Source organism: Onychostruthus taczanowskii, unplaced genomic scaffold (assembly GCF_017590055.1).
Source record: "Onychostruthus taczanowskii isolate IOZ18803 unplaced genomic scaffold, ASM1759005v1 scaffold16, whole genome shotgun sequence".
NCBI lineage: Eukaryota > Metazoa > Chordata > Aves > Passeriformes > Passeridae > Onychostruthus > Onychostruthus taczanowskii.
The window spans coordinates 9,765,980-9,780,006 of record NW_024498795.1 but is presented as its reverse complement, the minus strand read 5'-3'; the positions used below and the strand labels follow the sequence as shown (position 1 = coordinate 9,780,006).

Here is a 14,027-nt window from a genome sequence, read left to right as displayed (position 1 = left end):
TGGAAGTTGCTACTAAAGCAATAGTCTGTTACACTGTTTATGAACAGGCAGCTGTGGCAAAACTCTGTAGGGAGGACTGTGGTGTACCTGATGGAGCTCTGCTGAGGGCCTTGAGAGCACAAGGTTCCCTAGAGGTTTATGCCCAGGTATTGGGCAGCCCCTTGGTGCCCTCACCATTCCCTCTGCACTCATACCTGACCTGTGGCAGGAACAATTGCAGTGGCTGCATCAGCAAGCTCTGCTGAGACCTTGCAGAGTGATTCTTCAGCTACCTCACAGACTGGAGTAAAAGTTTCTCCTCTGTGCTGCTGTGGAGCATTCAGGGTATGTACTCTGGAACTTGGCCATAAGGCACCCACACAACTCTTCAGTTATTACAACTGTAATTAGTGTAACTTTCTCATTTCTCAAATGTTCATGTTAGACTCAAGAATCTTAATGCAGAATGGCAAATCGTGAAAAACATTATATTCATAATCCTCCCTACTGTTTGTTATCTTCTAAAAATATATAAACAAATCCAATACAAGAATATATATAGGTGCCATTGTTCATTCCAGTGGCACAGTTGGTGTGTCATAACTCTTTGAAAAGGAGCCCGGGTTTTCACTGTATCATCTTCCTCCTTTTTCCTTGTAGTGAGTTATGATGTAACTACAGCAAGAGATATGCTCTTGTTGGCATCCTGTCAAGATGAACAGAAGAAGTGGGTGACACATTTAGTAAAGAAGATCCCTAAGACACCACCATCTACTTTTGTTCGTGCTTCTCCTAGAACTTTGTCTACGAGATCCTCAGCAAACCAGTCATTCCGAAAAGTTGTTAAAAATACTTCTGGAAAAGCTAGGTGAGAAATAAGCTACAAAAACTACAGATCCTCTTGGCTAAAACACCCTCCGTCTTTAGTCCTATTCCATGTGAAATTGTGAAATAATTCCATAGTTATGGCTGTTGAAGTGCTGACCTAAATCTTTGCTCAAATCCCAAAGGAAGGAGCAGAATTCTCCTGTTACTACGGTAAATTTATCAGCTCTTCACATTTGGAAAGGTACCATGGAGGTGGTACCTGGCCTGCCAGTGCTTGGGAGGGAGCTGGGTTTTTTTCCTGTTTAAAGGCAAGGCTCAGTGGATATGTCTGTAAAGGTATTTAGCAGCAAGGGTGATCTACAGTCATCCCATCCATGGATTGACTCAGAGCTTGTGTATGCTAGAAGTCTTCTGCAAATGGGGCTGAAATTAGAAACTTACAGATTCTGTCTGTTGTTAGGCCAATTCTTTTGTTGTGAGGCTAGTTAAGTATTAATTCTGTTCTTCCTCCCTGCTTACTCATTCCCAGTTGTCTTCTATCCCAGCAGTTGTTTTTGTAAACTATTTGTGACCCTATGCATTAACCAGGACATGGTGTAAAATATACTTTTTTAATGTTTAGGTTGCTGTAATCTGATTCTAACCTTTATTAGCTTCCTGATACAGTTTGTGTGTTGTTTTCTCCCCAAATAACCAAATGAATTGACAGTATGGAGTAGAAACTAGTGTCTCAGTAAGAAAAGAGTGTTCCCAGATTGGCAGGGCTACCAAACATTCCTGGCATGAAACACAATAAAAGCAGACTTTTGCAAATAAGGAGACATGAGGTATATCATGAAACATCCTCTTTGAAGGGAACAGATGAGAAAAAATATGAAAGACAAAAAGGGCATTGATTTTCTTGTCCCCAAGACTTCCATTCTAAAACATAAGTGATGCTAGAATGGTTTGGGTTGGAAGGGACCTTGAAGATCATCTAGTTCCAACACACTCTGCCAGGGTGGATCAGGATGCTCAGGGCCCCATCTAGCCTGGCCTTGAACACTCCTAGGGATCACAGTTTTGAGATCATAATATATTCATGAAGGCCTAATACATTCTTGAAGGCCTTCAAGATAATCCTATACTTCTTTATTTCACCTTTGGATATTTAGAGTTGTAGACTTTCTCTTCCAAAACCTCTTTGAATTGCATTCTGAGTATGCTCTCCATTTTATCCTTGCACGGTCCTCTGGTAGCTGTAATAACCAGCTTTCATGCATCCTCTTTTGGGAGAAAAATCCATTTTCTTAAACCAATTAATTGATTATTTTTCACTCTGTCTTAATAGAAGTGCTGGTTTGGAGTTGCCTTTAGCAAGGATAAGTGTGCAGCTAATCTGCTATAGAAGGAACAGATTTGGGCATTTGAAAGTTTACAGTAACTCTTAAAGGAATGGGTATGTTTGGGGACATCAGATACCCAGACTGTTGCTGTTATTAATCCTGTTAGCATTGTCCTGTTGAGAGTGTTACAGAATCACAGAAATACACAAGCAGGGAATGGAACTTCTTTAAAGAAAGAGAAACACCATTATTAAAGCTCTCTTTTTAAGATCTTAAAGATACAATGAGTCTAATAGCTCACCAGCACCAGAAGGAGGACAGCTGCACATTCCTGAGCTTTATCTTGAGTCAGTTCATGCTTCACAGATTACCAGAGTGAACTGATCTGTTTTTCAGCAGGATATTAATCCAGGAATGTTTTGCCTAAAAGAAAGCCAAAAAATCCAAAGCATGACAACAAAAACAATCCAATCCTAAATCCACAGGAGAAAAGCTTGGGATTTTCTGTTGGATTCAGAAGTTACAGAGGTTTGTGGGAGAGCCTCAAGAACGAAAGGAGGAAGGGTGATGGTGATGGTCTTGCACAAGTGGATGTCAAGTCAGATCAGCTGTTCCAAATACTGCAGCCTTGCATTTTCTCCAGCTGCTCTGGTGTGCAACCTCTGCTCACACCTTTCTCCATCACCCAAGGAAGAAGTAAAGCTCTTAGGTTTTCTGTCAATTCAGAAGTTAATACCTGCATGATATCTTACCTCTTTAGCTTCTTGAATTTATCTGACAAGCTCTGACATAGATCAAACAGTTAACATTTACATTACTCTTCTAGACTGACCCAAATCCATCAGTGAACTTGATGACATAACTGATATGTTGCTTCTTGATGGTATCAAATACTGACAGAGCTTCTTAGAACATGTAATTAATTGTAAGAAACTGTTTTAATGCTTCATAGTCATTGATTGTGGAGAAAGAGTCCTATTGAGCATAAACCATTTAGAGAGGCACAGCCCTTGAGCAGCAGGAGTGTGGGGTGTGTGTGTGCTCCTGCCTGTCATGCTGCCTGGGGATGTCTGCAAGAGGCAGGTGGGGGCCCTTGCACTGCCCTGGTGCTCAGGGAGCTCCCTGGGTGTCTTTGTGACACGCTCTGTCCCCATCAGACAGCTGGTACTGGGTTGACTGGAGTGTAGTGGGGCCTGCCTGCCACCTGCAGAGCAAACAGTGAAAAGATTCAGAGTTCCAATGTGCAGAGAAGCATTAAAAAAAAGACCAGGTTGGAACTCTTCACTCTGGCAGTTACACTGTGGACATTTTTGTGGTTTTCTCAGACAAATTTTTTGTGAGTTGTATCTATGAACTAGACATGTACTGCTGTGATGGACTATGCCCAGCCTATGCCCTGATACCACTACACATTCTGTCCTCTGTGTTTAAAAAGAAGAGGCAATGGATTTTTTTAGGAAAATTCACTTCTAATGTACCAGTGCTTAAATGTGGCTTATTAAATAAATTCACAGTATAGCTTATGTACTGAACACTTAACTGGTAGCTCAACACAGTAGCTGAGCTCATTTGACAGCCTGTTCCTACTTAAAGGGGAGGATTTTCCCTCTCTGTTGTCTTTTCTTTGTTTTCTGTCCTTGGATCCTAGATAAGTTTGAAATGATCCATTTTGGACCCTTCCATGAAGGTACACAATTCAGTTTCCCGACTGTCAAAAAAATGTAGACTAACTGTGCCAAGCTAGTGACGAGATCAGTGCACTGAGAAGTGCAGTGATTGCCAAAGCTGAGGACAGGTAAGTAGGAGGATGCTCTGCTGGGGTCAGGGAGGTGATAAAGCAGAGGAGCAGCAGGCTCTTTTCCTCTCAGGAGGCAGTCAATTGTTGTATCAGCCTCTATGGACTCATGTATCCTGCAGTTCTCGTCCTCCCTCACCACTTTACCTAAGTGTGGGAATAAGAGAAGGAGCAACGATTTTTATGGGATATATGTATCTGGCTTTTACTGAGTATCTGAAAATTGTTCTCTTGTCAGACAGTATAGCAGAACTTGCCCTCGGTGATGGAGTCCTACCATGTAAGCAGGCATTAACTGTTTTGCTGAATGGGTACAGACTTGAACACATGCTTGAAGACATTTCAGTACATTTCATTCAGGGTCTGACCCACCTTTCTTTGCAGTCGGTAGGCACTGCTTCCTTGACTTCATGGAGAGGTGTCTCAGACCTCTTGAAAGGAGCTTCACATATAAAAGTTCATCCTAAGTTCTATTCCACATTTTAATAACTTACCACTAATGACAGTGAATCAGAACTTCATGATGAACTTGCTGGCATTTGCAGTACTGCTTCAAGATCAGAACCTACACTTTATAGCTTCCAGTCTGCTGATTTAGTCACATTGTATTAGCACAGCTGAGATCTTTTGTTTTAATACAGTTGGACTTGGGCACTTGGTCAAGTTAATGCATGTTTGAAGAGGAAAACAACCAATCAGCCAAAATTCCTGTGCATCAGATGAGCTCTGCAACTGCATGTGCGTGCTCTTAGCCTAGAGAGCCTTTTCTTGTCCTGCTGGTGAAAGAGGGTCACCTTGCATTTGCCATGAATACACCCATGATTGTTGGCTCTTAATTGCTTACTTGTAAAGCTGCAGTAATATTATTATCTGCCTGATCTCTGTGTTTGCTTAATGTTGTTTGAAACGGAGAACAGTTTGTGGAAGATGATGTAGGTATGATGTTAGCATTGTACCTTGTCAATTGAAAAAAAATCTGTTAAAATCAAGTATTTTCTTCACTGAGGCTCTTGGCAAACACGCACTAGTGTTACAAAGCTAATTTTTTTATTTGTTATTAATTGTCTATTTTCTTTTTTGTTCCAGCTAACCACATGTACAGTGCTTGATGGAACCTCATGGGATGCAGAGAAACAGGGCTTTTTTTAACCACACAGAGCAGTGCAGACGGGCTGTTGTTCCTTCCAACATAACTATCACAGGCTTCAGGGTTAAGATTGCTATTACTGTCTCCTCCTTGCTTTGGCACAAAAGCACGCTGAGGGTGTTTAATTGCGGGTTTGCCTCAAGGTAGATTAGATTAATTATTACTATGTAATGCAAGTTAAAGCAAATAAAGCTTAGCTAGGTATATAAAAAAGGTGCTGCCTTTTGGATTTTTTCAAAAAAGCCTGTCAGTCACAATGAAATGCAGCCAACTTTCTTTGTACCAGTGAAAGAAAAAGACTGTTAACCCTGTGAAGGGGATATTTATGTCAAGATGAGCATATGAAACGGAGTAGAAGAGGAAGGTTTCTCAGTGAGAAGGACTGCAATTGCTTTCAAGACTCTTAAGTTGTCCTCTTGAAGACTGCAGAACTAGCTTAAAATGAAGCCTTATCACTTGAACTTCAGTGCCTTCACTGCAGAGTTCTTTACGGCCTTAATGCTAACCACCCACTATGGAATGGATCAAAGTGTTAAATATTTTGCATTATGCTTTACAAAATACTGATGCAGCAGGTTTGTAAAGGGGGGAAAACAAGTAATTGCCTTTAATCTATGCATTTTTGCCAAGCCATACTGAATTATTTTATTGTTAGAGGCATTAGAAACTAACAGTAAAAAGAACCACCGAGTTTGGAAGCATATTTTGGGGTACATCATTTCTATTACTGTATAATGTATTGCCTTACAATTTTAAGTGATAACGTACATTAAGTTAACAAACATTTAAGAAATATATGCACTGTTTGAACTGTAAATTATTCTTAGAACACTTTTACTGGGTTTTACATTGTTCTTTTAGTGCCTTAATTTGAGAGAATTGTATTATTGCCATGTCGATAAATGTAGAAACCTAAAACAAAGCAAAAGAAACCTCTAAAAAAACTATTGCATATCAGTAGTTTTTACTGAACTTTAATTGGTTGAAGTATTGTAGATGCTAGATGCATTTCTAAATTAAGTACAATCTTTGAGTGAGAATTCCTCTTACAAAGAAAGACTGATTCTTGTTCATAAGCCGGGAGATGAGCAGGCAATGCAGGAAAAAAAAAAAAAAGACACAAAAGCTCTGGGTAAAATTCAGGAATTTCAGTAAATGCTGTCAGACTCTTGCTTTGTAGCAGGAATACATTCATGGTATGGGCAGTATGGTTTTATTTTATTTTATTTCTTAACCAAATACCTCCTCAATAATTTATAATGGCTTTGCAGTTGTGTATTAAATAAGAAGCACTGGAAAACTGATTCGTCCTTAGGACGATTTGCATGTTTCAAGTGGTATTGAAAGCCGCACTGATGGATATGTAATAATAAACATATCTGTTATTAATATGGTAATGACTCTGTGCTCATTTAATGAGAAATAAAGTAATTTATGGAAAGACCCATTTGAAAACGACTGGCATGGTGTTTTCTCCTGACTGCAGCTTATACATCTTTCTAAGCATTCAGACATTGCAACAGGTTCCAAGTACAAGGTGGATTTGCATCATAATGCCCAGGGCAGTCTGGAAGGTATTTTTTTCTTTTACTATTCCTCATGAATAAGTAAATACCATATTAAATAATGTTTTAATTTCCTTATTTTCATGGCCTGCTGTAGTAGCCTAATTTGTATTTATTATTCAACCGCCATCCTGAGCTGGCCTTGTGATTGCTTCATCCTTCATGATGCAGGTTTGGAGTTTCAGAAAATCCACTCATTTGTGGGAGGGAACACTGTTCAAAAGACAAAGCAGTTTTTGTTGGTGTGGGGTTTTGGCATTAGCCTTGTTTGGGCTTTTTTGGAACAGCCATGTACATCCCATGAAGCTAGCTGTCCATAAATCTCCCTGGGAAATCCACCAAGGCCTGCAGAACAATAGAGCAGTAAGGCCAAATGACATGTGAATGACTGTATGTCCTTTGAAGGTCACAGAGCTGGGAAGTACAGATAAAGAGAAGCCACTGATGTAACTTCAGCAAGTTCCTCTGAGTTGAGCTTGCTGTATCTGAATGTCAGCAGTATCAAAGCCGTGGTGGAGCATACTGAAGACAACATTCCAGATCACCAGTCACACTGATGGTGAGCTTGTCAAGCAATATAAGGGATAATTATGATCTGCTTTAATCTCCTGTCACCTACTGGGAAGGGAAAATATTATATAATAAGATGATCAAACATATCTTACTTAAATATATACATTATAATAGGAAGTTTGGAGCAGTTGGAAAGGCTTGTGGTCTCTCCAGACTCAGATTAGGTTGTGGATTGCTTTTCTGCTTTCCTTTATGTGTAACTAGCTACCTCTGCAGGCTCAAAAACTTTTGAGTAATTTATTAATAAATAGTAGTATCTTGTAATTTCATATTTCATGAATCTGAAAAATAGCATAAGCCCTGTTACGAATAGCTAGTGACTAGTGAGAAGAGGGATTGTGGAAAAATGGTTTTTGCACTACAGACTGGCACCTACTGTTATTTCCAGAGTTTTCAGTAATGCTGAAGTTAGGCAGGTTTTTTTTAATGCTGATTTTGCTTGGGGAAGCAGCAGCAGACATAATTAAGTGTAAAATTACATTGACTTGTGTGTCTGGGATAAATTGCAACTGAAATGCTGTAATAATAAAGTCTAGACGTGCAAATTACAGTTTGTGTGTACACTGATGTTGGCACTTGTTTACTGCAAGCAAGGTGCCTATCTACAGGAATAGCTACACCTTGAATAAAAAAAGCAGCCAAATGTTTCTACTGTTAGGAAAAGTAATGCATACAATCTCAACTGAAAATCATCAAGAGATGTGAAACATGTAAGCTGTGAAGAGCCAGCATAAATCACCCTGGCTGCCTTTATGCTGGCGAAGCTGTAGTTTTAAGAGCTGCTTGAGAAATCAGAAAGTTCAGATTCTTACATGATCTTAGTTTTTTTTTTTTTTTTTTAATTTGGTTCCACTTTTTCACTTTTTTACTACTGTGTTAGGTTCACTGACAGTGGTAGAAAGCGAAAAATCTGATTCTCTCTTCAAGCCTCCCTATTCCTGCTGAAGGCAACAGGAAAGAAACTGGAAAGAGTAGCTAACTGTAGCAAAACAGCTGGTAATAAAGGATACAGCCTTCTCCAAAGGTGGGATTTTCCTACTGTAGCCACTGAGGCTGTAGCCAGAAGCAAATTGGGAATTGTACAGCGAGTAGAGGGGGCAGCAGCTGAGCTTCCCTCTGAGCTTGTGAACTCTGCTGGGATTTTTCTAATGTACTAATTACAAACATTAAAAAAAAAAGTGCAGGTAGAGTTTTATTCTTGTTCCTTCCCTTTGATCTACACTTGTGACTCAGAATGTAAAACATTTGAAAATTGCTGAAATGGAAGATGTAACACAAAAGTGGAAGTTGGGGGGGGGGGGGGGGGTGGGTCCCCAAAAATCACCTGCCTCTCATCCTGCCCAAAAAAAAGATGGGGGGGGTGGGGGGGGGGGGGGGGGGTGTTGGTACCCTAAACATCTCCTGAATTGCTACATTTTCTTTACTGAAGATCTGCAGAAGATCCACTGGAGAGTGGCTGCCTCCTCTCCATAAGTGTTCAAGGCCAAGATGGATGGGGCCCTGGGCACTATGATCTAGTAAACAGCATCCCTGCCCATGGTCCCTTCCAACCCAAACCATCCTGTGGTAGACAGGTTCCCAAGAACATTGTGTTCCCCACAGAAAACAAAATATATGTTAGTAAGTGCACCTGCCAATGTATTGAGTGAGGGTAACTCATCTTGACCTTTAGAGAAACAAGAAATGTAAATGCAGTATTTCGAGTCCTGAATGTCTGTTACTTAAGAGAATCTTTGTTCTGTCCCAGGCATCACACAGATGCCTAAAGCATGCCTTCTCAAGGGGTTTGGTTTCCTTCCCCACACCTTCTGCTGTATCGCAGCACCTGAGGGTTCACCTATCACTTGTGCTCCTCAGAACCGGGCCACGGGAGCTTCCACAGCATTAAAAACCTTCTCTAAACAGATCTGGACTTGCTCTGAGCCATCCTCCAGCACTCATAAATCCTGCCAGGCCTGTTGGCTTACGTGCACTACAGTGCTGATGACACAGCCCCAGCTTTTGGATCCAAGCTGGCCTGTATCCAACCAGCTCAAGATGTCACAGGCCACAGAGACACAGCCAGGGGACACTTCTAGTGTCCCCATGCCCCTACCCAAGGTTCCCCTGAGGCCTGTCTTTACTAAGAAAAAAGATGCATTTAATAATGCTCAACCAATCTTTTACAATTTTAATGTCATCAAGTTCATATTCATACATCAGGCTGCACTCTTTGCCACCTGACGGCAACACTCCTTATGTCACTTTGTGTAAGAGACAGGAAAACCAGCATCTGTTGATCCCCTCCTTTAGGAAAAAGGCACACGGCTGTTACTGCAGGAAGAGGCCTACATGGTGTCAGAGGAAAAAAGAGTGACATAGTCGTTCTTCACCTTGCAGAGGTCGGGATGGTTTTTCCTGCTGATACTAATCCCGTTTCTTCTCCTTCAGCACAGCACCCTCTAGTGCCTTTCCCAAATTCTGTAAATGCATGGTCTGTGACTGCCTGAGCCCTGATCAGCTAAGGGTTTCTCATAAGGGAAGGATTCAGTGCAGCTTCAGAACATAGAGCATTCCACTTCCATTTAGCTGGCACAAGTACAAGTGACTCTACGTATATCACTTTTGGTATAAAGAGCAAAACATTCAGCTGGAGTTATCCCCCACGTAAATTCACAGGCAGGCAGCTGGGATCTGCTGTCTCTTGAATAGATGGTCTGCAGGATCTCACCCTAGAGCTGGATCAAAGCTTTTCTAGAAAGCTTCTTTCAGCAAGTCCAAGTAACAAAATATTCATCATTTTTGCTGGTCAATTTTAACACTTTAGTAATTGTAGACTTCATTCAAGATCCAGGATAATGCAGCAAAATTTCAGCATAACACCCTTTGAAACTTCTCTGTGAAATGTAATCCTTGCTGCCCCAAACCTCCTTGTCCCATCTAGAAGCCTACACTGGACAATAAAATCAACTTTTGCTGTTCTTCTCCATGACAAACTGAAAAGACAGAAATTTCTAAGCCTTTCACCTTAAGGCTTACATTCAAACCCTTATTTCTATGGCCATTTTATATTTCGTTTTTCCATTGTTTGGAACTGAAAATCACATTTGGGGGACAGCAAGGAAAGAACTGGCCAGTTCTTTGGCAAAAGTATGGCCAGAAGTGCACACACCAACAACCAGAGAGCGGTATAAGCTGTGCCAGAAGGTCTTCACAGCTGCAGCTGTAAGCAGCAGAGGAGCGCTGGGTTTCTGGAGGTGCAAGTTAGGAGGGGTCCAAGAAAGGGATGCTTCTCTCTTGTCTCATTCTCTCCCTTATATCTTATAGCACTGCTCGGGTTTCTTTAACCACATCCAAATACCGAGAGTTTTTGTAGAAGCACTTGAGATTCAGGTCTCCATGTCTACTGGTTTCAATGTTTATGACTTGGGGTTTATCATACTGAAGGCTCCTGGCTGTTGCCATCACACCCATCCTTCAGTGCTCCTTATCTATCACCGAGCCTAAAAAACATTGCTAGTTGATTACTCATCTCCTCTCCTCCCAATTCTGTTGATAATTTTAGCTCCTATTTCACCATTTCCTATAAACCAAACCTATTTAATCCACAAGAGGCTTTTTATTGTTTCTGCCTCCCTTCCCCTGCCTTGTGCAATCACAGCTTTTGGGCCTTTGCACCTGGGGGTGCAAAAGCCCAGCTCAGCTCTCACAGAATCGCAGGCACAGAATGGGTCAGGCTGGGAGGGAGCACAGTGGGTCCAGCCTCCAACCCCAATCTCATCCAACCTCCCTTCTCAGGCAGCATCATCCTGAAGCACATTGCACAGAACTGCATCCAGGTGGCTCTTGAATATCTCCAGTGAGAAAGGTTTCACAGGCTGTCTGTGAAACCTGTTCCAGTGCAGGGTCACCCACACAATAAGGACATTCTTCTTGTGTTCAGGTGGAATTTTCTGTGCACTAACTGCCACTAGTTGCCTCTTGCCCTATTGCTTGTGACCACCGAGGAGAGCCCGGCTCCATCCTCCCTTCAGATGTTTATACACATTGATGAGGGCTCCTCTTGGTCCTCTCTTCTTGAGGCTGAACAGGCCCAGCTCTCAGCGTGTCATCGTGACAGAGATGCTCCTGTCCCTTCATCGTCTTTGTTGCCCGCTCCAGAGCTCCTGTCTCTGCTGCACCGGCGATCCCAGAAGCGGACACACTCTCGCTCCAGCCCTGCCCCCTCCACACCGACGTTCCTGCCCGCGGCACCAGCACCGCCTGCACCTCATCCTGGCGCTCGGGCCCGTTCCAGACGCCAACCCCGACCGCTGTGCCCAGGCCTCGCAGGGCTGAGAGGCGCCAGGCCAGGCTCGCAGGGATAAGGGGATCCAGGCCGAGCCCGCTCCCGCCGCCGGCCCCGCCCGTTCCGGCGGTGCGCGCGCAGTGCTCCCGCCCCGCTTCCGCCGCTCGGCCGCGCTTGCAGCGTCATCCCGGGGGCTGGTTTGAATGAGACCCCGAGCGGGCGGCTGCGGGAGGCGCCTCGCACGTGCGCGCCCATCCCGGCCCGGCGGGCGGCGGGAGCGCCCGGGAGGCGCGGCCCGGGCGGGGAGCGGGGAGGAGGGAAGGGAAGCGGGGAGGCAGCGCTGGCCTGGCCGTGCTGGCGGGAGGGCGGGTGTCAATCGCGGGCCGCCGTGCCGCGGCACTGCCCTGTCTCGGTTTGCTCTGGCTTCCTGCTAAAAGAGGCCTGGTGCTGTCCCTCTGGTGAGCCAGAGCGCTGCATCTGCGCCTTCCAGGTGTGTCTGCCTCCGCTCTTTGAAATCCAGTATATCCTGCAGGCTCCGTTGGGTTGGAAAAGCCCAAGTCCAACCTTTGACCAGGCACCACCATGTCAGCTAGAGCAGGGCCACATCCACTGAATGCCACATCCAGCCCTTTCCCAAACACCGCCAGGCATGGCGACTCCACCGCCTCCCTGGGCGGAATGTTCCAGTGTCTAATCACCCTTTCTGTGAAGAAATTCTTCCTAATGTCTAGCCTAAACCTAAAATTAAAGCTTTCTTAAGTTGTAAATCATCCTGCTGGCCCTTCTTGCCGTGAGGAAAGGTTTCCGTGGAAGACTTCAAGAACAAAGCCGCCAGTGACACTTCTGGGACCAGTAACTGCCTTGATAATATCTCACAGATTTGGCCTATTTGGGCTTTTCAGTTTTTTAGGTTGTATGCAGCCTCAGTACACAGCTTGTTTTGGCTGTGGTTAGCAAACCGGGATCCTTATGTCAGTTTAGTGATTTTTCCTGAACTCATCCAAATCTAGTAGAGTCCCCCTCACTGGAGATGTTCAGGAATAGTCTGGACACAGTCCTGTGGCTTGTCCTCTGGGATGGCCCTGCTTGAGCAGCAGGTTGGATGAGGTGACCCTCTGTGGTCCCTTCCAACCTGACCCATTCTGTGAAGCGTATATGCTGTGTTTTCTGATCAGCAGGGAAAATATGTTCTTCCTTTTTCATACTTTTCACTGTTTTCAAATTAACGAGTTTCTCTTTTCTTTTGCACAAAGTCTTGGTTGCAATCTCTGAAGAGAAGACAGTCATGCTCTTCCATTCTTCTTCTTGAGTGCTGCATTGTCAAAACCAGCGACACTACAGATTAATAATTGCTAACTCTTCTGCATATTTAGCAGTGGAAGCATGACTGTTCAAAAATTAAAAACGCAAAAGTCTGTGCAGCTGACTTGTTCAGTGACTGAGTGGGTTGTCTTGTGCTTTGTAGATCTTGAATATGCAAAATAATAAATGTGTTTTAAAAAAAATTGGAACGTTGGGCAAAATAGAAGATGCTTTCTATTAGAAATACTGAAAAGTTGGTCATTTGAGTTCCTTTGTAGACGAATTTAGTCTAGCTCATTTAGACTTGCTTTTGATTATTCTGTGATACTACGCATCACAAGCATTGCATACATCTGAAATATGAATCTTTTTGGAAGGGTTTTCAAAATTATGACTTCTAAGAGCTTTGTGTTTTGAAAAGGTATGGTTGCTGTAATATATTTATGTAAAACCAAAGCAGAGGTAGAAGAATGTGGCTTTCCTAAAGTCTGGTATTTCAGCCACTTACTGTGCATTTAGGATATTGCTGCGTGCTGTATTTTACAGATTTTCAGTAAAATCTCAGCTTGCTAAGGAAGCCTTATGTCCCTGTGTTAGTTCTTGGAAGTGGTCAAAGGTGTGTCACTGTTCTGGTCACTGTAGAGGCACACAGCTTATTCCAGGCATTTTTTGTCTGCTCATGGTCATTACTAACCTCACCAAAGCGAAGTTAACATTCCATTGTGCCATTCTGCCTCCCGTTTCTGCTAATGATCCCATTTCCTGCATCAAGGTTTACACTTTTTGTGACCAAATTTCACTTTGCTTCCTAATTCCAGTCCTGCACCCTTACTGGGGTCAGTAGCCTTGCTTTTAAAGAACAGCGTATTGTTTTCCTCTGAAGGAAAACGGAAGTCCTGTGGATAACTGAGCTGGAATCGCACCTCTGAACTTCCTTCAGAAAGTTCAGTTGTTTGCAGCAAGCAGTGCCAAGAGAATGGGAGAATTAGTTCCAAACTGCTTTTCTGAAGACCCACTAAAGGGTTTCTTGTGCTGTTAGACACACTTACTGCTTGCAGAGTTTCTCAGTACATAAGTTACTTTAGACTTGTTTTTCAGATATTTTTAGACCTGCTGGAAGTGCTATGTTCTGATGGATGAGGTGCCATATAGTAAGGGTGTTCCCTAGCTTCATTATTGACAATTTTAAGAGCTGAAAACAGAATATTTTGAGACTATATGAAGTCTTGGTAATCTTGATAATTGC

The 14,027-nt window shown here is 43.0% G+C and overlaps 1 protein-coding gene across 2 annotated transcripts in view; it reads left to right on the top strand.

Annotated features, from left to right (window-relative positions):
• ROCK1 (Rho associated coiled-coil containing protein kinase 1) overlaps window positions 1–6,517 on the top strand; it is an 85,412-nt gene extending 78,895 nt beyond the window's left edge. Inside the window, exons 32-34 of one of the 2 annotated variants that reach the window (XM_041399226.1) lie at window positions 640–847; window positions 4,166–4,207; window positions 5,014–6,517. In XM_041399226.1, coding sequence (XP_041255160.1) covers window positions 640–847; window positions 4,166–4,193 — 236 coding nt within the window. In that variant the 3' untranslated portion in view covers window positions 4,194–4,207; window positions 5,014–6,517. The remainder of the gene's footprint in view (window positions 1–639; window positions 848–4,165; window positions 4,208–5,013) is intronic. The other variant, XM_041399227.1, reaches the window with a different exon arrangement.
• The last annotated feature ends 7,510 nt before the right edge of the window (window positions 6,518–14,027 follow it).